Genomic DNA, 26,799 nt, shown 5'->3' with positions numbered 1-26,799 from the left:
CTTTGGTGACAGAATCTATTAAAATCTATTTAGGTTTCTTCAGGCTTTATTTCAGATTGCAGACCATTTCAGTGACATTGTTAATGGAAATAACAATCATGGCTCATGTTGACTATTAGCAATAGCCTTTGACCTGGTTTTCTTGCTTTGACTCATACCTCTGCACAAATTATCCAGACTGATCCCTTAAAAATGTAAATCTGATCATGTCACATCTCTGCTTAAAATCTTTCTCTGGCCTCCTCAGACCTGGAATAAATCCAGGTATTTTCCCCTTGGCTTGCATGACCTCACCTCGCCTACCTCATTTCCCACCTCTTCCTCTGGTTCACTGGGATTTCTTGCTGTTCCTCAAAGAGGTAAAAGACTCATCTCAGAGATTGGACGCCAGCCATTTCCTCATCCTAGCACCCCTTTTCTGCTTGGCTTTCTCCGTTTCCTTCAGATCTCTTTTTAAATTTCACCTCAGAAAGGCCTTCCACAAGCACAAAATTCAATACAGCAAACCCCTATCACTTCCCATTTCTTGGCCTGTTTTATTTTCTTCAGAGTACTACTAACATTTGAAATTATCTTTATTTATCACCCCTCTAAGAATGTAAACTCCATGAGAGCAGGTGTTTTGTGGTATTCATGAATGCATTCCCTGAGTACAGAAAAGGAATGTCTGCAGGGGCTCAACAGATAATTTTTGAGAGAATGCTTCATTTAATTCCCATTAGAATTCTAAGAGGTAGACATTATTGAATGTCCATTTCATAGGTGAACAAATTGAATATTAGAGAAGTTAAATAAACTTGTCCCAAATGCAGTCACTAAATACTGAAAGCAGGGGAGCTGAGAGCTAAGGAGTAGGACACGCCTTGTGTGAGCTCTGATTGATATCTGAGTAATTTAGATATGATCACTGAAGTCACTTGGGTACTTTAAATACAAAAGTAGCAAACTTGATTTGAGAGCAAGTGCATGGGAGAGAAAAGAAAAATGTTACGTGTAAATGTTTTTATTTTCCTAAGGAAGAACATTTGTAACTGATGGTTATGTACTTGAGGCTAACATGGAAACACATCATTCCATGTGTCTTCCTAAAGCTTGAGCCTGGAGGCTGCTAGGGAGTAGAAACAGTTGCACTAGAGGTAGAGCAACTCTTCTGGTAGTGCCCAGAGAGGCAGAGACTGAATGGAGTTCCTGGGGGCTGTCATAGCAACTTGGCCAGGAAGTCTGGTATTTGCAGTGGGGCGGAGATACTCAAGAGACACTTGGGTATGTCAGTCAGTCATAAATCTATTGTTTATAAACTGAACACTACCTGGCATTAGTGTGTTGTCAAGTGCTATATGCAAGAAAAACAAAAAACAGGAAACCATAAAGGAAAAAATGGACAGTATTAGATGTGGTACACACCAAGATATGCCACCCGGCTCCTCCTGCAAGGATGGACATGGTGCCCAGCTGTGGAGTGGTCAGTGGACTGCCTCCAGCTGTTGGCTCCCACAGGATCTGCTTCCGCTACAGAGCTGCCATGCTTGAGATCACAACCTTTCCAGAGCTGCCCACACCCAGTGACTGATAGAAGTGTAGGTAAAAAGGCCTATTTACTTTGGCCTAATTTAGGACATTCTGACAGATGACACTAGCTCAGAGCTCCCCTCTGGGTTGGCCAACTTTTTTCAGGCCTGCTTTAGAGTACCCTCATTTCTTCTGCCTATTCCTGCTTTGCTCTTTCCCTTCACAGGCATGGATCCCTGAGAGTTATACATAAAAATCTCTTGTACTTCAAACCCCTTTCAATGACAGCTTCTGCAGAACCCTATCTGTGACCTTAGGTTTATTCAGCTAATAAAATGTTCCTACTGCTACACTAGAACTAAAAGGCTCTGGCTATCTAGTGATGAACAAAACAGTCATCGTATCTGAACTCATGGGGGTTATCACCTAGTAGGGGTGGCAGATGTTAAATAAAAATGAAAAATAACAAAAACCTATTTTTACTAAGTGTCATTAGGGTCTGTGGAAAAAAATCCGCCCCCCTCCCATACTGACAAGTCTATCAGCTGGCATATATGTGAAGTACTGTTTTCTTAAGGTTTTGACAATATGGATAACTACTTAGAAGTTACTCTATCAAAATAATGTAACAATTGTTGATATAACAAAATTTTGTTGACTTTATTTAATCCTTTCAAATCTGCAATGTTAAAGAATCATCCAGGCCGGGCGCGGTGGCTCACGCTTGTAATCCCAGCACTTTGGGAGGCCGAGGCAGGCGGATCACGAGGTCAGGAGATCGAGACCACGGTGAAACCCCGTCTCTACTAAAAATACAAAAAATTAGCCGGGCGTGGTGGCGGGCGCCTGTAGTCCCAGCTACTCGGAGAGGCGGAGGGAGGAGAATGGCGTGAACCCGGGAGGCGGAGCTTGCAGTGAGCCGAGATTGTGCCACTGCACTCCAGCCTGGGCGACACAGCGAGACTCCGTCTCAAAAAAAAAAAAGAATCATCCAGTTGCTTATGAATGTCCTTATCAAACTACATCACTGGTAAAATGAGACTGCATGTGGACTTTCAAAACGAGTAAGGTAAATGTAGACTCTAATAGAGATCTATCTGCCAGCATCCACCCTTCTAAGAACACCTCAGTTTCCTGTGGTCAGCAGCCTCCTCCAGGACTCCTTTAAGTTCATGTGGTATATGGGAGGAGCATCACCTACATTTAAGTAACCAGGAACAGTATTTTCCATCCCCTAGCTATAGTGGCTGGTTCAGGAATGTGCACATAATCCAAGGCAGACCAGTTAACAGTGAGCTCCTGGGCTTTAGCTGGAACTATTAGGCAAGAGGGATCAGAAAGCTAGCAGAGTATAAGCCTTGAGCTTCTAGTGGCCATCATTCTGTGTGAGAATGAAAGCGACTCAGTATAATACTGACAACAGCACTACTGTTATATCCTATTTACTATGTGTCAGGCATTGTTTTAAGAGCTTTATATCCACTAAACATGTAATCCTTACAATGTACAGACGTGCAGAGATGTGGCACATTGCCCTAGGTTACACACAAGTGGGATGTGAATTCTAGCGGAATCTGTGTCCCTCATGCCATGTACACTCATCAAAAAAATGACAGCCAAAGGATAAAGCCTGTCTCAAAGAGAACCATCTGAGCACCTACATCCAGATTGGGCCTGCAGTGTGCAGCTGGACTCTTCACTTAATGAACTCAGATTCATCATTGCATTATTCACAACAGAAAGTGAAAAGAACCTAAATGCTCTATGATGGTGGTTAAATAATAATAGGAATAGGAATATGATGGCACATACATAGCCTTTTAAAAACATATTATGGCTGGGTGCAGCGGCTCATGCCTGTAATCCCACAACTTTGGGAGGCCAGGGTAGGAGGACTGCTTGAGCCCAGAAATTCAAGACCAGCCTGGAGAACAAAGTGAGACCTCATCTCTACAAAAATTAGCCAGGCATGGTGGCATGGGCCTGTGACCCCAGCAACCTGGGAGGCTCAGAAGGGAGGATCGCTTGAGCCCCAGGAGGGAAAGGCTGCAGTTGGCCATGATCTCACCACTGCACTCCAACCTGGGTGACTGGGTGAGGCCCTTTCTCACCAAAAACAAACAAACAAACAAAAAACAAAGACGTCTGTATATATTTTTATTTTTTTAGAAACAACCTCAAACTCCTGGGCTCAGCCTCCCTACGTAGGGAGCCTAGGATTACAGGCATGAGCCACTGTGCTCAGCCCTAAAATATTTTTGAAGAATATTTATGCATATGAAAAAATGCTATTTTATTTTTTTAATTCATTATAATTTTATAAATAAGAAATGTATGTGCAACAAATCTATAAATATAGCAAAATATAGTGATTATATCTCTCAAAAAATTGTGGGAAAGTTGATTTTATATTTTTTCCTGAATTGTTGGTGTTTTCTACAATAATGTTTTAAAATTACAGAAGACAAAAGAAGGCAAATTCTTAAGATGTAAAATAAAATACTCTTAACTCAAACTACAAAACTTCTTCAGTATCTTACACTAAATTGAACCTAAATTAAACTTACAGTTCATTCAATCACAGAATGTAAACTCCATGAAGGTAACTTTCTTTTTCCTGCTTCATGTACTGTTGTGCCTCCAATGGCTACATCAGTACCTGGCACCTGAGTGCTTGTTCAGTGAAAGGTGAAGAGAATGAACTGGCAGTGTGTTTCCACCATATTAGCAAGACGTTTATTTAAAAACATTTAAAAACTGTTTTTTAAAAAACATTCTAGTTAAGACTTGAGATAATTCAATGTTCAAGCTAATAATTCTATACCATTTTAAGAGTCTGAATTTATTTTTAAGTAAAAAAATGCGGAGAAAAAGAGTGAAGGATACAGAATTACCTTGATTATGCACTGCTATTATTATTCCCATGCTAAAGACCTCTTTTGTTTCAATAAAACTATCAATATTTACTGAGAATGAGAGCTCTGAATCAAAGGCAAGAGAAAGAGACCTGTAAATAGTACTGTCCATACTAGTTGCCCCAGTAGTTCCCAGGCCTCACTTCCAAGCTGCCTTAATTTTTACTTTCTGAATATAAAGCCAACTGTGGAGGGGTCAGACAGCTGAGGACTGAACTTCTTAAAAACTGGCTTCAGAGAAAAGCATAACATTACAACTGAGGTGGCTGAGCACAGTGGCTCACGCCTGTAATCTCAGCACTTTGGGAAGCTAAGGCAGGTGGATCACGAGGTCAGGAGATAGAGACCATCCTGGCTAACATGGTGAACCCTGTCTCTACTAAAAATACAAAAACTAGCCGGGCGTGGTGGGCATGCACTTGTAGTCCCAGCTACTTGGGAGGCTGAGGCAGAAGAATTGCTTGAACCTGGGAGGCGGAGGTTGCAGTGAGCAGAGATCACGCCACTGCACTCCAGCCTGGGTGACAAGAGTGAGACTCCATCTCAAAAAAAAAAAAAATTACAACTGAGGCATCAGGTCTTAAGGTTTAAAACAGTCTTATAGTTGTCACATTATCATATTATGTCAACTCTGAAAATAAATGCACACTCATCCCACAGTCTCCAAAATCTTTATCTTTAGAATCCAACCTCGTTTTAAGAAGTAGTCAAATGAAGGAGCATTGTTAGTAGTCACCTGACAGAAGCTGTCCATTATTCTTGACACTAATTGAATGCAACGATTTAAAAAACATAATACATTAATATTTATATAATATATTTAGAATCACATGGTTTCCAGTGATTAGAATTCACTCATGCCTGGAAAGGAGAAGACAGTGGCTAGGCAGCACATTCCTTATAAAGGATACATAAATGGTATACTTAGGATGACTAATATTAAGAATTTAAACACAGTGCATTTTTTTTCCTCAAAGGAAGCAATTTTAGTTTCTAAAGAGCATTTACTTCTGACATCTCGATTCCTGATTTCAGTGGTTGCAGACTGTGTACTTCTGAGCCACACTTAGGACAAGTAAAGTACATGTCAAATAGGAAACTACTCTTAGCACAGAAGTAACAGAAAATATGCTCACATCCTATGGTGTGAGGCATGGTGGGCCACTCTCCACATAGAGAGCATTCTTTGCCACTGGTGGCTAATGTATTGTCACTATTAGGTGCACCAGTAAGAGGAATACACCATGAAGACAGCTTGGCTTTCAACTTCTGGACATTGATAAGTGGTAAGAGAAAAATCAGAAATTCAGCAAAACCATGCCAGAGAAGTTCCCTATTCATGTATTCAAAGCCAACTTCACGTATGTTCTGAGGCTTGCAAAATACAGACTGAATACCTAGGAGACGTTCTGTCAAAGTTGCAAACTTTCCCCTCTGAAGGAAAATCAAAAAATTAATCAGCCCACCTAATTTCAAAAGTCCAACCACAAAATTCACACACTGCTTGACTTTCCCAAATGATGCTAAATGATGGTTTCGAAACAAATCATAGCATCGTTCTTCTAACCACCTCCCACCAATTGTACAAACAGCATACCAGATTTTTTGATTTTTACTGGGTGGCTGATATCTCAGGTTAGGGGAAAAATCATTTTTGTACTTAATATTCAAAACTGACTGTCCCACTGTGGCATTTTTGGAGTAGATGGTGAATCTCCACAAGAAAAGCCATAAGCATGCTTTCACCTCTGGCTCAAAGCGAGCTAACAGCCCAGGTTTAAATCCATGAAAGCACTGAGTAAACTGGGACCAAACTAGCTGCTCCAAGGCCTTGTTTAGTTCGAGTGCATCCAACTGGCTTATTCTTAGCACTCTGTTTGCACTCTTTGCATTCTCTTTTCTGGAAGCCATGTCTTCTCTGAAGGTCTCTAGGAAAAAATACAATTGAAGAACATTAGCAAAGAGTTGCAATCTTGTACAACCTCCTCAACTTATGCCTGGAAACTGTCATACACAAATTACACAGGACACATAAGAGATGAGCCTTTCAGTAGTCTAACAAGTATAGCAAATAATCACTTCTTACTTGAAACTTCTGTCTTGTCTCTCAGAGCCTTTCTTTCTCCCCCTGCCTTTTTTCTTAATTTCTTATTCTTTTTCCTTGGCCCTCTTCCTCAAAGAAATAACAACAAAACAAAACAAAACCTGTACCCTCTTTCCACAAATATACTTCTAAGCAATACACTTTGGTCAGATATTCTAGCAGGGAGCTATTAAAATCCTGATGCTAACAGAAAGGAGGCTGAATAACACCACTAATGAAGAGATATAGGAGGGTAATAAATACAACAACTATATAGAACATTGCAATAGATGGTTAAGTCAAGACCTCAGTTTATTTTCCAACACTTCTACTGACTCCAAAGGTGTTATTTTTCAGCAAGTCATTTAATCTTTCTCAAATACATTTTATATGTGTAAAGGAAGTTAAAAAGAAAAATAAATGAACAATACATGATTACTACTCTATCACACTATTGCCAAAAATAAATAGTACTAAATCTTAGTATGAAGGAACAAGAATGCAGAAATATCGTTATTAAGGTACTAAAAATGTACACATCACACAGTACTCTAAGAAAACTATGATATAAAAATATATGCCACAATAATGCCATAAATAGACTAAGGAAACAAATTGGTGCTAAAGGGAAAAAAATTTAAATGAAATATAAGAAGCTGATTAATGGTTAGCTAGGTACAGCTTACTGATTCAATACACATATATTATTATAAATGTGTATTATGTGCAAGCTGATATAATTAAAACACCAAGTCACTGCTATAATCCAGTATACAGACCAGTTCAGATATTTTAAATATTATTAACTGGCAAATCCACCCATGACAAAAAAAAAAAAAAAATCAGGCTTAAATTTAGTTGCTAAAATGGACCTCAGTATGATCTCATTTATATACGGATTCTAAAAAAGTCAAACTCATTGAAACAGAGAGTAAAATGGTGGGTGATAGGGGCTGGGAGGGTGAGGGAAATGGGAGATGTTAGTCAAAGGGTACAAATTTTCAGTTATAAGATGAGTAAGTTCTGGGGAATTCTATTGTTTAGTATGCTCTATTGTTTCTTTGAAATCTGCCAAGAGCAAATCTGAAGTGTCCTCATCACACACATACACACAGGTGGTAAGTAACTATGGGTGGCGATTGATGTGATAATTAACTTGATTGTGGCAGTCATTTCACAATGGATACACATATGAAATCATTACATTGCACACTTTGAATATATACCATTTTTACTTGCCAATTATACTCCAATAAAGCTAGGGGAAAAAAAAACACAAAAAAATTAAAATGGGCTATCACCACACTGGGCTTGATTATCACGTCTAAGCCTTTAAAAGGCCAATACACTAACAGAAAGAACAGTTACTGAGGGAGGCATGGATCCTGCCAGAGCTCACTGCCACGGTCTGGTCACATATTCTTCGACAAGTCATTTCCCCTGACCCTGACCTATGCCTTGGTTTCTTCACTTATAAAACAAAGGGCTGGAGATAAAATGACCTTCAAAGTCCTTTCAAATTCTATTCTGTTATGATTTTTAGTAAAAAGATGATAAACACAATTTATTAGAAGGTAAAGTAAACTTGTACTTCTTGAAATTGGGAGTATCTTTGACAACCGAAGATGTTTTCAAGAGGGAAGTTCTAAATTTACCCATGCATCCTAGAAGACTTAGTGGCGGAAGACTACATGTTTAACAAGTTCAAGTCCAGGAAACAAAAATGATCACTGAATAACAGGTTGTTTGGTGCTATTTTTCTCTCAAACCAGATATACAACAGGAATGCTTCTCACCATAAATGCCAATGATCTTCTGGGGAGATCTCACCTTTTTCCCGTTCCTGCAGCTCCCTCAAGACCGGACAGCCTATAGCTATGGCAGTGGGAATTTTTGCTCCAAGTTCTTCTGTGAAATCCTTGCCTCATACTTGCCAGAAGCTACACACAAAAAAGAATAAAGTTAAAAAGGGAGTTCCCTTTCCTCACTCTACAAATCAAATCCATTGCCAAGGACTGTTGGTACGTGGTCCAAAATTTTTCCTAACCCATCTGTCACTCCCTATCCCCCGCAAGCCTTTTCCTGAATTCTGGCTGCTCTCCTCTCATGGATTCCATCAAACTGGTCTACCTTACCTTCTGCCTCCTTCAGTGCATTCCCCACACTGCCAGTGTTCTAAAACACAAACCTCCCCAAATCCACTCCCAGCTTGCTTTCCTTCCTTACGCATCACATCCAGTCAAAAAGTACCCCCTTCTCTTGTTCACCAGTAGACTTCACTGTCTGTTCCCTTTGTGTGGAACAGTCTGTTTCCAATCTTTTAACTGAAAACTCATACAAAGATTTTAAGCACTGGCTCAGACATCACCTCCTTCTGACTCCAAATTTGGGTTGCTGCCCATCTAGTTGTTCCCTTGGCACTCTATTCTTTCTCTTTCTTGGCCTTTATGTACTGTACATCAACTACTTTTAAATTGTTTATTTCCTTCACTAGAGGATAAGCCTGTTGTAAAGATTATTTGAGCCTTATCACAGTTGAATCAGAACAACTATCTCAGTTCCTGGTACACAGAAGGCACTCTACAAGCACTAGATAAATGAATAAATGAATAGGATCGAAGTCTGGAATGTATGAAGGATAGAAAATATAAATTCCCAACCATTACCCTTTAAAACTATTTCAAATTACCATATCCAGAAAGATGATTATTACTAATTTCACTAATTTCAACATGTTTATTGTGCATCTGTTATTTACCTGTTAATGTGAGAGCTAGTGATGTAGTGGTACAACACTGTCTCAACCCTTGTGGAGGGTTGTGGAACTAGAGAGAAAAGTAAAAGGTGTGCTATATAAAATAAACAGGTCATTATAACAAGGTGCGATCAGTGATATGCAAGGGAAAATTCAGGGCACTATGGTTACAACCAAACTTCAGAAGGTCAGAGAAGGCTTCCTGGGAGAGGCAATACCTAAGCAGCCACCTGAAGCATTAGCATGTCAGCCTGGTAAAGGAGGGTAAGAATATTATTGCCAATGGTGGTAAGAGTAGGTACTAAGGACTAGAGGTGCACAGATGAGATAAGGCTGGAAAGAAGCAGGAGACAGGTCCTAAAGGCCCTAGAAGCCAAGCTGAAGAGGCTGTATTTTATGAAGAAGGTAATGGGAAGCCCTCAACAGTGGTAGGCAAAAAACTAGTAAGATTTACATTTTAGACTACTTGTTCTGGCCACCCTGAGCAAGAATGGATTAGAAGCTGAGAGAAAGACTGGAAGCATAGAGACGAGTTAACAGGTTAAAATGATCTAGTGAGAAACTAATGATGGCCTAAATTAGAAAAGTATCAATGGGGACAGAGAGAAAAGCATTTCTTTGACAGCGGTGAGGTGGTATAAGTGACACTATCTGGAGAGAAATAAGCCAAGAAAAACTGACTTAAGTAATTGAGTGATAGTGATCCAAGTCCCTGAAACAAGAAATACATGAGGCAATACAGGTTTGAACAGAAAGATAACAAATACATGCAATTTTAAAGATCTGAGGCTCCTATGAGACATCTAAGTGGAAAAGTTCAGTAGGCAGTTATGTAAATACGACAGAAAAAATCTGGGTAGAATTTTAGAAGTCTGATGCTCCTCTGGTAAAACTATAATCTATTTTAAATCTACTTGATCTACATAAGTGCTAAAATCAAGAAGGCAGTGATTTAAAACAAGACAGATCCTGTCCATTTGTAACACATTCAACTTTCTTTGTAACAACATTATCTTATTCTGGTAGTTTTTAACTGCTAACAGATATATGTGTCTACGATAAAGATACATATATCTCTGGGCTTTTAATCCTTCTAAACTGTGGTCTTCACCATCACAGTCCTGTGGTCTCTGCTCCTCTAGTCTAGTGGTTTTCAAACTTGCAAGTTCATCAGAATCACATAAGAAAACAGGCATACCTCAGAGACACTGCAGGTTAGGTTCCAGACCACTGCAATAAAGCAAATATCACAATAAAGTAAGTTACACAACTTTTTTGGTTTTCCAATGCATATAAAACTTATATTTTCACTATACTGCAGTCTAAGTGTGCAATAGCACTGTGCCTTAAAAACAATGTACATACCTTAATTAAAAATTACTTGATTGCTAAAAAATGCTAACAACCATCTGAGCCTTCAGTGAGTTATAATCTTTTTGATAGTGGAGGGTCCTGCCTTGATGTTGATGCCTGCTGACTGATCAGGGTGATGACTGCTGAAGCCTGGGGTGGTTGTGGCGATATCTTACGACAACAACAAAGTTTGCTGCGTGGATTGACTCTTCATCTCATGAAAGATTTCTCTGTAGCATGCGAAGCTTTCTGATAGCATTTTACCAAGAGTAAACCTTCTTTCAAAACTGGAGTCAATAGTCTCAAACCCTGCCACTGCTTTATCAATTAAGTTTATGGGATATTCTAAATCCTTTGCTATCTTTTCAACAATGTTTACAGCATTTCCCCCAGGTACAGACTCTATCTCAAGAAACCACTTTCTTTGCTTATCCATAAGAAGCAACTCACTGGGTGTAGTGGCTCATGCCTATAATTCCAGCCCTTTGGGAGGCCAAGGAAGGATTGCTGGGCAACATAGGGAGACAGTATCTGTACAAAAATTTAAAAAAAAAAAAAAATTAGCCAGGCGTGCTGGCATGCACCTGTAGTCCTAGCTACTAAGGGGTGGCTGAGGCAGGAGAGTTGCTTGAGCCCAGGAAATTGAGAGGCTGCAGTGAGCTGACTGTGCTATTGTTCACCAGCCTGAGTGACAGAGCATGACCTTCGTTTCAAAAAAAAAAAAAAGAGGGGAAGCAACTCCTTATCGATTCAAGTTCTATTATGAGATTGTAGCAAATCAGTCACATCTTTAGGCTCCACTCTAATTCTAGCTCTCTATTTCCATCACATCTGTAGTTACTTCCTCCACTGAAGTCTTGAACTCCTCAAAGTCATCCACAATGGTTAGAATCAACTTCTTACAAACTCCTGTTCATGTTGATATGTTGACCTTCCCTCATGAACCATGTTCTTAATGGTACACAGAATGGCGAATCTTTTCCAGAAGGTTTTCAATTTACTTTGCCCAGATCCATCTGAGAAATTGCTATTGGCAACTACAGCCTTATGAAATGTAGTTCTTAAAAAATAAGATATAAAAGTCAAAATACTCCTTGATCCACAGGGTGCAGAATGAATGTTGTGATAGCAGGCATGAAAACATTAATCTCCTTGCACATCTTCGTCAGAGCTCTTGGGTGACTAAGGTGCACATCAAAGAGCAGTAATATTTTGAAATAATTTTTTTTGAGCAAGTCTCACCTGCGTGCTTAAAATATTCGGTAAACATGCTGTAAACAGATGTGCTGTCATCCAGGCTTTGTTTTTTTCATTTATAAAGTACAGGCAGAGTAGTTCTAGTGTAATTCTTAAGGGTCTTCGAATTTTTAGAATGGTAAGTAAGCACTGGCTTCAACTTAAAAGCCACCAGCCACATTAGCCCCCAACAGGAGAGTCAGCCTGTCCTTTGAAGCTTTGAAGCCACATATTGGCTTCTCCTCTCTAGCTATCAAAGTGTTACATGGCATTTTCTTCCAATATAAGCCTTTTGTCTACCTTGAAAATATATTGTCTAGCGTAGTCACCTTCATCAATTATTTAGCTAAAGCTTCTGGATAACTTGCTGCAGCTCTGATGTCAACATTTGCTGCTTCAGCTTTCATGTTTATATTATAAACGGTTATTTCCTTAAATCTCACGAACCAACCTCTGCTAGCTTCCACCTTTTCTTCTGCAGATTCCTCACCTCTCTGTCTTAAAGAATTGAAGAGAGTTAGGAACTCACTCTGGATTAGGTTTTGGCTTAAGGGAATTTTGTGGCTGGTTTGATCTTCTATCTAGACCACTAAAACTTTTCCCACATCATCAGCAATAAGGCTGTTCACTTTCTTTAATTCATGTGTTCCCTGGAGGAGCATTTTTAATTTCCTTCAAGAACTTTTCCTCTGCATTCACAACTTGGCTGTTTGGTATAAAAGGTCTACCTTTTGGCCTGTGTTGGCTTCTGACATGGCTTCCTCACTAAGCTTAGCAAAATCTAGCAAAATCATTGCTAGATTTTGATTTAAAGTGAGAAATGTACAACCCTTCCTTTCACTTGAACACTTACAGGCCATTGTAGGCTTATCTTAATTGGCCTAATTTCAACATTGTTGTGTCTCAGGGAATAGGCAAGTCGGCAGAACAGTCAGAACACACAATACTTATTAAGTTCACCATCTTATATGGCTACAGTTCTTAGCGTTTAGTGAAGGATTCTACCATGTGCCTCAGAATATAAATTCACCATCTTATATGGATACAGTTCTTGGTGCCCCAGAATATTTATTAAGTTCACCATCTTACATGGATACAGTTCATGGTACCCCAGAACTGTTACAACAGTAATAACAAAGATCACTGATCACAGGTCACCATTAAGAATATCATAATAAAAAAAAGCCTGAAATATTGCAAGAATTACCTAAATGTTACACAGAGACACCAAGTTGAGTACATGCTGTTGGAAAAAAATTGTGCAGATAGACTTGATTGACTCAGGTTTGCTACAAACCTTTAATTTGTAAAAGCAGTATCTGCAAACCAGAAGAAAGCACAGAAAAATATAATGAGGTGTGAACTAGGCTATACCAAGTAGGTTTGTGTGAGTACACTCTATGATGTTCGCACAATGATGAAATCATCGAACTATGCATTTCTCAGAATGTACCCCCTTGATAAGCAACGCATAACTGCATCTCTTCTTCAGGTTCCTTAGTGATATTTAGTGAGAAACTGGTCAGAGGGAGTGGTTTCTCAGAAGAATCATCTATTTCAAGTTTCTTGTTTTTGGAGGAATCACACATAAAAACATTCAGTAAAAATAGGAATTTTTAATGACTGCCAGGAAAGGAGACCTAAAACAGTCTTTAACCAATACAATATTTAACAATACTTATTATCAAAAAATTCTTTCTTATCCCTCCTGTTACAGTTTAACATTTTTTTCTTTCTTCTTTTTCTCCCCAGGCGTGGCCTCAGTGTAGATTAGGAACAGCTGGGCTTGCTCTCTTCCCTACGTAAGACTCTTTAATAGACCAAAAGACTATTATTAAACTGTTCTTCAGCCTTTGCTCCTCCAGATGAATAATTTCTCTATTTTTTGTTTTAGGTTTTATTTTCCAACATTTTAGTCATTTTTGTGACTTCTTTTAGTTGTAAACATAGAACAGACACTGTCTATTACACACCACAGTTCATTAAAGTGGAATACTTCTCCCATGCTCTACATTCTTCTTTAGGCGTCTGTCATAAGAGTGGAAAAAGCAGATTTAAAATCAAACAGGCCTGGGCTCAAGTTCTAGCTCTGTCACTTACTTGCTATGAGATCTTAAAAAAATTCATTAGCCTCAGATTCTTCTCCTAAAAGTTGGAAATAACAGCTACCTCACAAAGTTGTTGAGATGAAACCAGATAATGTTACGAAAGTGGTTTGGAAGCCATAAAGCAGTATTCTTTATTACATTATTGTTGCTTTGGCTAGGGATGAGCATGAAAAGTAACAGGCCCCAAACTAATTTTGGCAAATCTCATTTCAAAAGACTGAAACCTTCACTATTAGTTATAGTAATGCCTCAATCAACCTGTATCAAAATGTTTTTCCAGGCAATATTGACATCAAGACATAAATTGTGGCAGTTAAACCACGAACATGATGTCACCCTTACGTGTGCATGTGGGAGGGGCCAGGCAGGAGGGGGCAGAGATATGATGGTTCAGTGGAACTCACTGCCCACTTAACTTGCACCTTGTCTGAAAGGATATGACACAGTGTGGATTGAGAAAAAGAGATGGGTTCCCACATGACCTGCTCCCGTGATTATTTAGCCCCTATCAACATAGTTGTGCCTGTTATCTTGAAGTAAAGAAACCTCATGAATGCACACTTACAACATTTGACTCTAGGGTGCTTTGCTGCACACAACATGGTACAGGCAGTCCAAGACAAGCAACAAGCTTGTGTTCATCACCAGCATATTACATTCAGTTCTTCCTCATCACACATACTCCCACCCCACCCCTCTCTTTCTGGCAGGTACAGCTATTCTAGAATACTCTCTTTAGAAAAGGGCAGCCAAGGAGTAGAAGAAAATGATGAAATCAAAATAACTAGAAGTTCAGTTAACCCAATTATGGAATCTTCTTCCCTCTACAACAGTACAATAAGATTTGCTATGATAAGTATGAAGCACAAATGCCATAAATGACTTTCTATCACATAAAATTATTCCCAATATAGTGTAAGCAGTTTGTGTTTTAGTGAATTCTAATTCTCTGACAAATGGGTACTCAATGTAACAAATATGTATTGGACACCTACCAAATACAAGGCATTCTCCTAGGTACCAGAGATTCAATCTAAATATTTAACTGTCAGCTAACTTCCTTTTATTCAAGCATTTTAAAAGACATAGGAAATCAGGACTGGCCATTGATCTCTGAAGTGAAGAAAGGATCCCAAAACGTAAAAATATTATAAAGGATCACAAAACTTACCAGGCAGAAAAGAGGAAAATGGTATGTAAGGCAAGGGAACAGGTTGTGTGAAAGCCCAGAAATGTGCAAGCTCCTGACCATAGCCTAGCTGGGACATACGGAGACGGGTTGCAGCATGAGCTGCATCCTTGGTTATTTAACCCCTGTCAATGTGGCTGCACCTGTTATCTGGAAGCAGACAAGTCATCTGCCATGACCAAAGCAGGCTGGCAGGAGAGACTGGCTGAAGTGTCAACCTAGTCACATTGCAAAAATAACCTGGGTCAAGGAAATTGTATTGATTCTGTAGGCATGAATAATCATTGAAGAGAAGAGACATAACGGGATATAAATTTCAAAAGATTAATCTGATGGCAGAGTTCAATAAAACTGAAGAAAAGAAAAACTGCCGTTCTGGGAGACCAGATTTATAGGATTCCTGCAACAATTCAGGGGCCTACCTGTGATGCTAACAACTTCCCCGAAAAGTCAAAGTAATTTAACTTACTTAAGAACCGTGGAAATCAAGAGGAAGACTATACTATCCCTTCACATTTTTGGGTCAAAAATTCCCAATGCTTTTGGTAAACTAGTACTTTCTTGACTTCTGTTACAAGGACTGCCAACACCCATGCCCAACCACTGGTAAGTCTATTTTGACTTTACCTTCAATAATTTAAGTAAGCTTTAACAATTTCTATATTATTGGTCATTGTAAATTAGTATTTAGTTTCATAAATGTAAGCTCAAACTTGAATATTTTTAAAAATTACATGCTAACTCCTTTTTTAAAAAAGAATTGCTTTGAATTGAAACCACCATTAAATTTAATTCTAATTGATTTTTCCAAAATGCCAAAACAAACAATGCTTTTTTCTATTCCACCTTTTCATACACAATCCTACCAGCCACCCACTCCTGTAATTCTCAAACTATGCTAACTTTAAGATTCCAAAATGCTAACCCAGGGGTGGGGAGAGATACATTTACTGGCTATGCAAAGAGATATATAAAATATGTAACTAAAATTATAATTGGCACTAGATAATCTTAGTGTTTAGTGAAGGATTCTACCATGTTAAGGATATGTGAAAAAGACGCTTAAGGCAAAATCAAGACCAGATAAAAAGTATAGCATCTACTAGGGTTAGTGTGATTAACTTGTCACATAAATATGTTTAAGACAAAATGATCTAGTACTAACTATTAAAAGGGTCTCCTGCTGACATTTTATCACTAAACATGTCACACTGCTTTTCTTTCACAGAAAAAGACAAAAATTACTTACTAAGAGCAGCAATATATAACCTTATCCCTTAAATAACTTAAATAACTCATGCTTTCCTTTTATGTTTTTCATATCCTAAAATAAAAACTTTGCCATCTATATCACATTCCAAAAACTAAACAAAAGACTGTATCTCACTGAGGAAGAAGGAATTTTTCAGGATGTATTTTATAGTTTTATTGAGTATAGTACATATTATGAATGAATACATTTTCTTTAAAAACATGTTATTGACAGAAATCTATCAATAATAATGTGGGTATTGTCAAGAGCCTGTCAATATTAACGTAATTATGATTAAGGGGTAACATGGATTTTAGCTATAATACCATGTAACATCTCCTACATCGCTGCTATCAATATACACATTATTATTGACCTGTTCCAAGACTCTCAGTATTAGATGTATTACCATTAGGCATATTTGTCAATGCATACTGCCTACAAAAATTCTGCATTTAAATTTACAGTCCTGTAAACTTTGTCAGCAGAAACATGTGATTCTCAAGTAATCTCTACTGTGTCATACCCATTCATGCACCCCCTGCCAGGCTATTCTTTTCCGTCTCCACAATAATAAACTAAGTTTTAGAGTGAAAATGTCACTGCCACACTATCTTAAATGCTCCAGCAATCAAAGTGGATGAGACCACGTTCATTGTTTTCTCTTTCTGAAAATGTTAAACTAGCATTTCATATTATGAGGTTATATGAATAAAATTCTATGACTAGACATCTTAAGTTTTGAACCTATAACCTACTATTTTATTTCCTTTGTGTAGTCAGATGGATTCACTGTCCACTGTATTGAAATCAATACTAATAAATGGGACATGCATCAAAGAGGGATTTAACTGGACACTGATTCCCAGAACACGTTTCAAATACGGGCAAAAGAAAAAAGGCTATGGCTGAAGCCCATTAGAACACTGTGACCTCTGGCACTGTGAACAGGCCTAACAACTCTAAGTTCAAATCCCACTTCTGCCACAGACTTGCTAAGTGCCTTGTCACTACTTTCTTGTTCCTCTCTTTCACCATACATAAACTACGTTTTAATAGTTTATAGACACCTGGTGTTGTAAATCCCAGTTGTGCTCATTTGAATATAGCCAAGATATGTGAAATTTTAAAACTGTTATGTCCAACAGACCTCTAAATTACTTTTAACTTCAATGAACATTGCCTCATCAAAATCCAAATAGGATTTTTCTTTTTGAAGTGGTAGTGGATACATGACAAAACATTTCTAAAATATATCTGAAAGATAAACTTCAAAGTTGCACAGATTTCTCAAAAATATGGACAATCGTAAGTAACCTGCCCTAGAAGAGGGGAAAATATCTTTTTTTTCCCCATTTAGGGAGAAGAGGAAACTCAGCACAACTCAAGACTATACTGAGTCTTATACAATCAACTGAGTGCCTTACTTATCTCATATACAATATAGTTATTCAAGTATCTAAAACTAGCACAAAATACTTTTTTTTTAAACCTTAGAAAAGAATTTCCAATACTTGGGCCTAGCTTTGTAAGTATATTTTTAAGATAACAGCATGGCACTCATATTTTTTTCTTTCAGAAACCTGATACTTCTGAGTCTGAGAATGCTTATTGTGAAAATAAAGAACAGATGTTGGAGCGAGTACTGGGGAAAGCAGAGTTAAACTGCCTCTGATTAGCTCTGTATTCTAGCCCAGGTTCACTAACAGATTGTGTGACTCTAGACAAGTCATTTTATTACGCTATACTCTTCATTGGTTAAAAAAAAACAAACCACCAAAAAAAAGCAACTGTAAGTTTACCTACCTATCTAGAATCCTTATAGAAACTGTTTTAGGAAATCTTGGAAGGGAAAGGGAAAAAAATAAAAGAACAGCTATTTCCAATTGCAAAAGAGCAATATAGGACATGAGGAAAATAGAGAAATCAGAGCAGGACACAGGAGACAGAGACAGTATTCATGCAGAGTAACAGTGAACCACTAAGGAAGACAATCCCAATGAACTTGTTAGTTTACAACCAGAGAAAACACATAACACTTACCAGTTACTGAGTGCTAACAAGTGACTACTATAGCTAATTACCAGGTACAAATTTAAATATTAAATCATTTAATCCTTATAATACTAATAAAGAGGTTCTGTTATTACTTCTATTCTAAAAGAAGGAAATTGAGGCGCAAAGAGATTAGATGACTGATGTAAAATCCTATGACCAGAAGGGGCAGAACCGGCTCTAAACCAGTGTCCTATACTGACAACGTGGTGATGGACCCAAAAGTTAAACATAAACACTTTGGGATGGTACCACAGGTCACATAGATGAGGCTACCTTAAAGAGGCCAAGTACTAAGACTACAGGCATAAACTATGGGAAAAATACTAGTGCGAGTATGAACAAACAGGACACACATGAAATGTATGAGCACCTAGATCTTTAAATACTCTATTAAATTTAAAAATGGGCTTTAGAATCTAATTGCTTAAGAATTCTAAATGACTTGAAAATAACTGGAACAAACATTTAATTGCACATTTGATGGTACAAGAGAACATGGAAATATCCCCAAAGGAACAAAGAGCCATTAGCAATGGAATAGGAGGAACTCCCATGTGATACATGTGATGTACAAGGCACCGTAACTTTTCTTTACATTCTTTATTTCATTTAATCCTCACAACACAGTAAGTACAGTATTATCATCTCCATTTTAAGAAGACAAAAATTAAGGCTTGAGAAGATTAACAACCCATCTAAAGTCAAGCTGGTAATAAGTAAATTTATGGTAAACATTAGAAAAACTGTAGAACATACAAAATACGCTTAGTAGAATGGATATTTGCTAAGCTTGGATCAAATTTAATCCCACAGAACTCAAAAGGAATCTTTTTCTCCTTCAAGATCATTCAAAAGACCAGACTGCCAGTCAAGCTGTCAGGACTGTAGATGGGGAAAGAAATTAAAGGAATGAGGTAAAGTTTTCCTTGTTGCTTGGGATATATCTTGTCTATATTCCCTCTCCCTGCCTCTCTATACATGGCTCAAAGGACCATCCAAAGGACCATGTCAAATCTGAACAAAGGGAATAGATGAGTGAAAAACTCAAGGTGTGAACATTAACTATTACGAACACATATATGCAAGGTAGAGGCAATGTCAACTCATTCATCTAACACTAAAAGACAAGTGGGCCGAGGTGGGCAGATCGCCTGAGGTCAGGAGTTCAAGACCAGTCTGGCCAACATGGTGAAACCCTGTCTCTACTAAAAATGCAAAAATTAGCCAGGTGTGGTGGCGCACGCCTGTAATCCCAGCTACTTGGGAGGCTGAGGCAGGAGAACTGCTTGAACTCCGGAGGCGGAGGTTACAGTGACCTGAGACCATGCCACTGCACTCCAGCCTGGGCAACAGAGCGAGACTCCGTCTCAAAAAAAAAGAAAAGACAGTGGTTAGGCATAATCAAAATACCATTACACTTAAGTTCTTGGTTTTTGTTTTAGTAGTAAGAAGAAAGAAAAGATAACTTGGATGGAATTTTATCTCATCTTATTGACAGGCAGTAATAAGAGAGATGTCTGATAAAAAGGAAATAAATTGAATAAGAAGCAACACAGAACAAGGTATTTTTATTGTATGGGAATATGTTAGGAAGATTAATATCCCACACGGAAAAAGGCAGAGGATACTAGACATCCCTGCCTTGCCTCCACTTCCATGTAAAGAAACCACAGGGCTGGGTTTAAAAGAGCAGGATTACAGACACAAGGCGAATGGAGCAATTTAGGGCTTTTCTTCTGAGGTTTCTTGTACATTCCAAAGGAATGGAAAAGGAACATGAAACATTTACAAACTGTTATCACTTCACAGAAAAGAAGTACAGAGAACATCCAATTTGCTTCTAGGTTGTCCAACTCAGATCATCAAAAGAGGAAAAATGAAATAATTCAGGAGAGAACTTCTGGCCAGAAATAAAGATTGTGCACATTCACACATTTTCCTTGTGCTATAGGAACCTGAGCATGTGAACGGTGTGCAAGAGGGAAAGAAACTTACAATTATTTGATGTTGTGAGAAAAACATGGGACTAGGACTGAGATCTTTTAATCGATGTGATGATGAGCAAGCTTGCTAATACCTTTAATGTTCAGGTACCAGATACGTAAAATGAAAAATACCTGTCCTCCCTATGGCAAGAATCATCATGTGCATCAAATACAAGCAAAACTTTTATGGCTAAAATAAGAGGATATGGAGAAGAGAGAATAATGAATTCTAATTCTGATCATAAAGAAAACCATCTCAAATTTGTATTTATAAAATAAATTGAAACAGAATAGGGACATATTTGTAGCTTTTAGAAATAAATTAGCTGTGAATATATTATTTTTAAAAACTAATAAATGTACATTGAGTACAAATGAATAACTATACAAAAAAACCAGAATTTTAATGCTAGAAGAAAAGGCAGATCATCTCGTTTAAGATATAATCTTCTTAACAAGAACGTTGTTATTCAAGCGGAACACACAAATAGCTGCTCTTGTTAAAACAAACCTGAGGGTGGGCTTGCTTTGTCTCTCCCTGCATGGCTCCAGAAAATCTGTACACAAGTTCTCCTATGGAACAGTTTTAAAACCCCAGCTTGAGTACTAACACTAATTTCTAAAAATAAGGAGAATACGGCCAAGAGGTAAAATTGTACAAAGGCAACCAGAGTCAGGACTAGAACCCAATTGTCTTGATTTAGTCTAATACTCTTTAATAGTCTAGTATTCGCTCTATGTCCTGTTACTTCTATTTTTTTTTTAAGAAAAAAATATGAAGAGTTTTTTTTGTTTTTTTTTTGACTCTGTAAATAATTCTTTCGAATCTCTTTCTGGCTCAAGATCACTCAACTGTAATCTTTCCGGAAACAAGTAACTGATAATATTGGTGAGATCAGGTAAGTTAAAAGAGCCACCCCAAGTTCATTCTGTTCAGGATTAAGTAAAGGTAACACTTTAGGGGAAGGTGTTTAGACTACAAGCTGTGGTGTTGAGAGCGCCCAAGTATCATTTAATTGTCTGAAACGTCAAGATAAAATATTTCCGAGGGGCATCATGGAAGTTTAACAGAATGTGTTAGACTTGAACGTTCAACAGCTTGCTCATTTTGCCAAAAGCCCTTTCACTAAATGTGGAAAATTTGGAAAATGGTACCTCAATAAATAAACAACGATTTTTAATTTAAGAACCCAGAAAAAAGTTAACAATTCTCATATTCACATTTCTTATAAAAAGTCAATATGAAATAACTAATTTATCGCAAGCAATTTTATCAGAAACTTTTCATTATCTCTTCCTCCATAAAACCAAACTGCTTTTACGTGCGCTTTCAACGTTAGAAAACTAAGCATATTCAAATTTTTTGTACTACATATAACACTTTACATGAACTTTCAGATATGAAGTAAAGCTTGGATCCTCAATTCTTTATAAAGCCGTTTCTAAGAGGTAAATATCTTCACGACCGTCAAATGAGACAAAAAGATGTCGAAGTTCGTCTCTTAAGTCGCTACGTGGAATGCAGAGGGGCTCAATTGCAGCTGTGTGTGTGTTTATTTTTAATGCCGCGATCCTAAAAACATCTTTAGGAGTTTAGGTTTGCTTCACTGCCTTTCCCAAAATTCAGAAGCTTTCATTTGCCTTTTCCAGGGAGACAGGAAAGGGAAAAAAACAAACGGCGACAATTACAAGGTCGTGAAACTCCACGACCTCCCAGCTGAAAACAAGACCTCGGGTTTGCACTCCGGCTCTCTAGGGCAGACACTGACCTTAGGAGTCTGCGAAACGCCCACGCTCCACGTAACTTTCTCTGAAACATTCTCTGGAAAGCTTGTCTGTTCCTAGCCGAATCTGGACTGCCAAGGTTTCCGGAACTCGCAGGCTTCCGGAGCGACGCAGGAGCCGGAAGTGGCTGAAAAAAAAAAAAAGAAAAACTACACCAACGAGAACTGCGCTTTAGCGGCGCTGCGGAAGGCCCGGGATGGCCAAACAACCGTGAACGCCGACAAGCCGAAGAGCCGAAGGGCCGAAAAGCCGAAGCGGACACCCGCGCGCGGTGATTGGTCGGTTGGCCGGATGAAATCTGTCTCTGATTGGCAGGAGAGTCACTAACCGGTCAGCCCCGGGTCAGGGGCCGCAAGTGAGGACGCTGCAAGTGTCAAGGGGCCTAGAGGAAGCCGGGGCTCGGGAGGGCAGGGCTTTCTCTGCCTGCGGACATCGCGAAGGGCCTCTGGCAGGCGCCGGACGCCTCCGCGCCTCTAGGGTTCCTTGTTCGCTGTCGGAGAAGGACCGGCTGAGGGATGACCTGGTGGGGAGGGAGCCCTCGGGCAGGTGGCCGCGTCGGGCCTGGGGCAGTTCTGCGGCGCTTGGAGACCTGCCCGCTCTCGGGGTCTGTGTGCACTGGGAGGATAGGTTGTTTATCTCTGCAGGCTCAGGAAGGCAGGTAGCTGGCCCGTCAGTCATCCGCCCTGCAAAGCGCTCCCGGGAGACTCCGTGGAGCGGACCGGACGCGCGCTCGCCTTCGGGGCAGCGCGGTCCTGGCCTCAGGTTTCCCGCCCCCGGAGGCCCTCAGATCTCCCCGGTAACGCTTGGGAATTCGGGCAGCCAGCTCGCCTACCCCTGGGGAATCGAGGCAGAGCTTCTGGGAATGGAGTCTGAGGGAAGAGTGCTCACCAGGCAGTGACATGTAGCCGTTGAGGATCGCCACTGCCTTCTCGTTCTGTGGTATGAGTAGCAGTGTCTCTCTAGAGAGTTAGTGCTAAGGTTTGAATGATGGCAGGCACTTCAGGATTCCAGCACGTAGTAGGGTTTAAGAACGTCTTAGTTCTTGCTTCCAGTCTCGACACACCGTCCCTACAAGGAGCACTCACTTCTACGAAAGCTCTATTAGACATTCGAGGGAGAGCTTATACTGTAGAACCGGTGTTGTTAGAAAAGTTTTTTTTTTTTTTTTGCTTGTATTTTTATTTCAGAAACTACCCATGGAGCAGACTTGCCAAAATAAAATTTATTAACTCTAATGCTATCCAAATTGTGAAACAATGGTACAAATGAGATAGAGTAGAAGCTATAAGTTGATAAGGTATGTAGTTCACTTCGGGGTTTGGGAGTGGATTTTCTAGAGCTGCAACTGTCCAGTATAGTAGTCACTGGCCACCTGAAAAGTGGCTAGTGTGAACTGAGGTCTGCTCTAAGTGTAGAACATGCATCAGATTTCTAAAGCGTGGTCTGAAAAGAAAAAGAATGTAAAGTATTTAATTTTATATTGCTTACATGTCAAAATGAGAATGTTTTGGAAAATTTTAAATTACGTGGTTTCCATTATATTTCTATGGATACTGCTGTTCTAGAGAGTAAAAAAATCTCACTGAAGAAGAGTAGGCCTTTCGTTTAGCAATTGTGAAGAAAACCAACCACGCTGCACCTCTCAGGTAGCCTACAGATGTGCTATGCTTCACTTAATTTTTGAGAGGGACGGGGGAAAGTACACACAAAGACTTGATTGACATAGAGGACATTTTCAGAAAGCAAATTCTGGTTCATAGAGCCTTATGTATGTCATGTGAACATCACACAGTAGCGAATGAAAATAATAAAGATATCAAGAAACTTGAATCATATTTAATGAATCTCAAGAATGCGGGGAAACATACAACACTTAAAATTCTGTTGAAAATGTTTAAAATAAGTTCTAGATTTTAATGTTTAAGCTGTAGATACAGCATACCTTGTTAATTCTCCCATGAGCTAGTGAGGTGAGGTTCCAGGGAAGCTTTGTTTCCAGTTTTTGAAAGATGTATTTATTTTTCATTCATTTATTTAACAAAAGCTTTCTGAGGCCCGGGAGTTTTGCTAGGCAGTGTTGATAAAAATGTGAAGACAGAAAACAGACACAGCTCTTACTCTTTCAGAGCTAATTCATATCAATTCAGAGGCAGTGAATAAGTAAATAATAACCAAGACATAGAATATTTTGCTTCTTAGTAAATGTTTACCTCTGTAAATGCAAAACATGAGTTATTTTAAACCTAGAATTTATATATTCCTAGTGACATGTTAAAAGTCATGTCTTAGAACTTGGCTGTGGACTTAAAAAATATTAGGAAAAAATCAAAGTTAATTTGTTAACTATGAGAAAGGAGAAAAATTAGAATTGATTTTTACCTTTTTTTTACCTTTTTATACCTTTTTTTACCTTTACATAGATGAAAATATTTTATAATTGCATTTTATATCCTCTTTAGTCTTTTAGCAACTTTTAGATTCTAAGAATTTAACAATAGAAATGTAAATAAGAAATGTAAATAAGACATTGATTTATGTCCCTAATATAGTTTTAAAATGCTGACTTTAAGAAGTTAAATTTATTCTAGAATATTACATAGTTCCTAAATCAGTATATTTGAGTCTTTTAGGAAAAAGTTAAGTATGGATCTTATATTAGTTTACTATTAATACTATTTCTGTAACAAAGTTAGAAGCTCAAACCACCACCAATTTATTGCCTTACAGTTCTGTAGGTCACAAATCCAACATGGTTCTCAATGGCCTAAAATTAAGGTGTCCACAGGATTGTGTTCCTTTCTAGAGAACTAAGGGAAGAATCTGATTTTTTTTTGCTTATTCAGGTTGTTGGACAAATTCAGTCCCTTGCTCTTGTAGCTGTTCTCCCTGTTTCTTTGCTGGCTGTCAGCTAAGAGCTGTTTTCAGCTTCTAGAGGCAACTCACATTCCTTGGTTATGGCCCTCTTCGTCTCCAAAGCCAGCAACAGTGGATTGAGACCCTTTCATCCTTCTAAATCTTTCTTTCCTCTTCTTCCATTGCTGTATCTCTCCAATTACAGCCTTTTAAGAATCCATTGGTTAGACAGAATCTCCCCCGCTCAAGGTTCATAACTTTAATTACATCTGCAAAGTCGCTTTTGCGGTAATAATGTAACATATTCACAGCTTACAGGGATTGGGGAATGGATATATTTAGGAGCCATTCTTCCACCTATCTCAGATCTCAATTGGGGCCGTGCAGTATATCCAGTGTTTCATACCACTATTCTCAATACTTTATGTTAGAACAATAATATTGAAAATAGATATATTTTATTGGTTATATAATATGCTCAAGGTACTTTTCTGAGCCCTTTTACTAAATTCACTCATTTAATCCTCAGAACTACCCTAGGAGGCAAACACTGTTATTGTTCTCACAGATGAGGAAACAGGTACTGAAAGCTGAAGTAACTTGTCGAATTTCTCACAGCCATTAAATGGTGAAATGGAGATCTGAACCTAGGTAGTCTGGTTCCAGAGCCTGTGCATGCTCTGAAGCTCAACATAGTAAAAATAATTTCTACATACCTGGATTTAACTAAACACAAGTTGATAATACAGTGGCTATGAATTCAGGTTCTGACATCACATTGTGGATTCAAATTCTACCTACCCATTACTGAATGACCCTGGGCAAGTGACTTGACCTCTCTGAGACTTAACAATAAACTGAACCAATGATAATAGTTGAGAATTAAACAAATACGATATTTAAGGTACTCAGAGCACTGCCTCTACATACAGTCATTCATAACAATAGGGATACGTTTTGAGAAGTGTGTCATTAGGCTATTTTGTTGAACATCATAGAGTGTACTTACACAAACCTAGATGATGTAGTCTACTACATACCTAGGCTATATGGGATAACCTTTTGCTCTTAGGCTACAAACCCGTGCAGCGTGTTACTGTACTGAGTACTATAGGTAGTTGTAACACAGTGGTAAGCATTTGTGTATGTAACCACGTCTAAACGTAGAAAAATTGCAGTAAAAATACAGTATTATCTTATGGATCACTGTTGTATATGTGGGCCATCATCGACTGAGACATCATTATGTAGTGCAAGCAATTGCTAGCTGTAATTATTGATGACAGTTCAACTTTTGAAAACAGTATTTATTATAAAAAGAAATGTTTCCTTTAGATATCAGTATCTCCTTGTAAAATGAAAACAAAATTAAAATTTTTACTTTAGTACACTATAGTGCTATCTCCTTTCTCAGACTCTGATTTCTCCTCACTCTAGGCTAGCATCTGTCTTTGTAACCATGGTATCTTCAGTGTTATCTGATCATGCATTCTAAATACTTTGTCCAGATCCTAGTATTTGCATGCTATACATTAGTTCAAACTCTCTAGAAGGGCACCAGGACTTTTCACACATTCCAGAGACTCTCTCTTGCCATTTGTCTGCTGGGTATTTACACAGCCATCAGTTGTAACCTCTCACTGCTCTCATTTGCTATTATTATTCTTTGAGGGAGACGTGTGTGGAAGGGATTCTGGGGAGTATGGACAATGTCATAT

The 26,799-nt window shown here is 38.5% G+C and overlaps 1 protein-coding gene across 2 annotated transcripts; it reads right to left on the bottom strand.

The window, feature by feature from the left end:
• Positions 1-4,235: 4,235 nt before the first annotated feature.
• Positions 4,236-22,492, bottom strand: PEX2 (peroxisomal biogenesis factor 2). Of its 2 annotated transcripts, XM_030795071.1 has the most exons (4): positions 22,213-22,455; positions 10,461-10,492; positions 8,338-8,447; positions 4,236-6,352 (listed from the first exon to the last, which is right to left on the bottom strand). In XM_030795071.1, the coding sequence occupies exon 4, from the start codon at positions 6,333-6,335 to the stop codon at positions 5,418-5,420; it is 918 nt and encodes a 305-aa protein (XP_030650931.1). In that variant the 5' UTR covers positions 6,336-6,352; positions 8,338-8,447; positions 10,461-10,492; positions 22,213-22,455; the 3' UTR covers positions 4,236-5,417. The 2 variants fall into 2 exon arrangements, with proteins under 2 accessions (XP_030650931.1, XP_003269509.1); XM_003269461.4 differs by lacking the exon at positions 10,461-10,492 and having other exon boundaries at positions 22,213-22,492.
• Positions 22,493-26,799: the final 4,307 nt, after the last annotated feature.

The sequence above is a fragment of the Nomascus leucogenys genome, chromosome 16, assembly GCF_006542625.1.
Source record: "Nomascus leucogenys isolate Asia chromosome 16, Asia_NLE_v1, whole genome shotgun sequence".
Lineage (NCBI taxonomy): Eukaryota > Metazoa > Chordata > Mammalia > Primates > Hylobatidae > Nomascus > Nomascus leucogenys.
The sequence above is the reverse complement of the archived record's forward strand: the minus strand, read 5'-3'. Positions and strand labels throughout refer to the sequence as shown.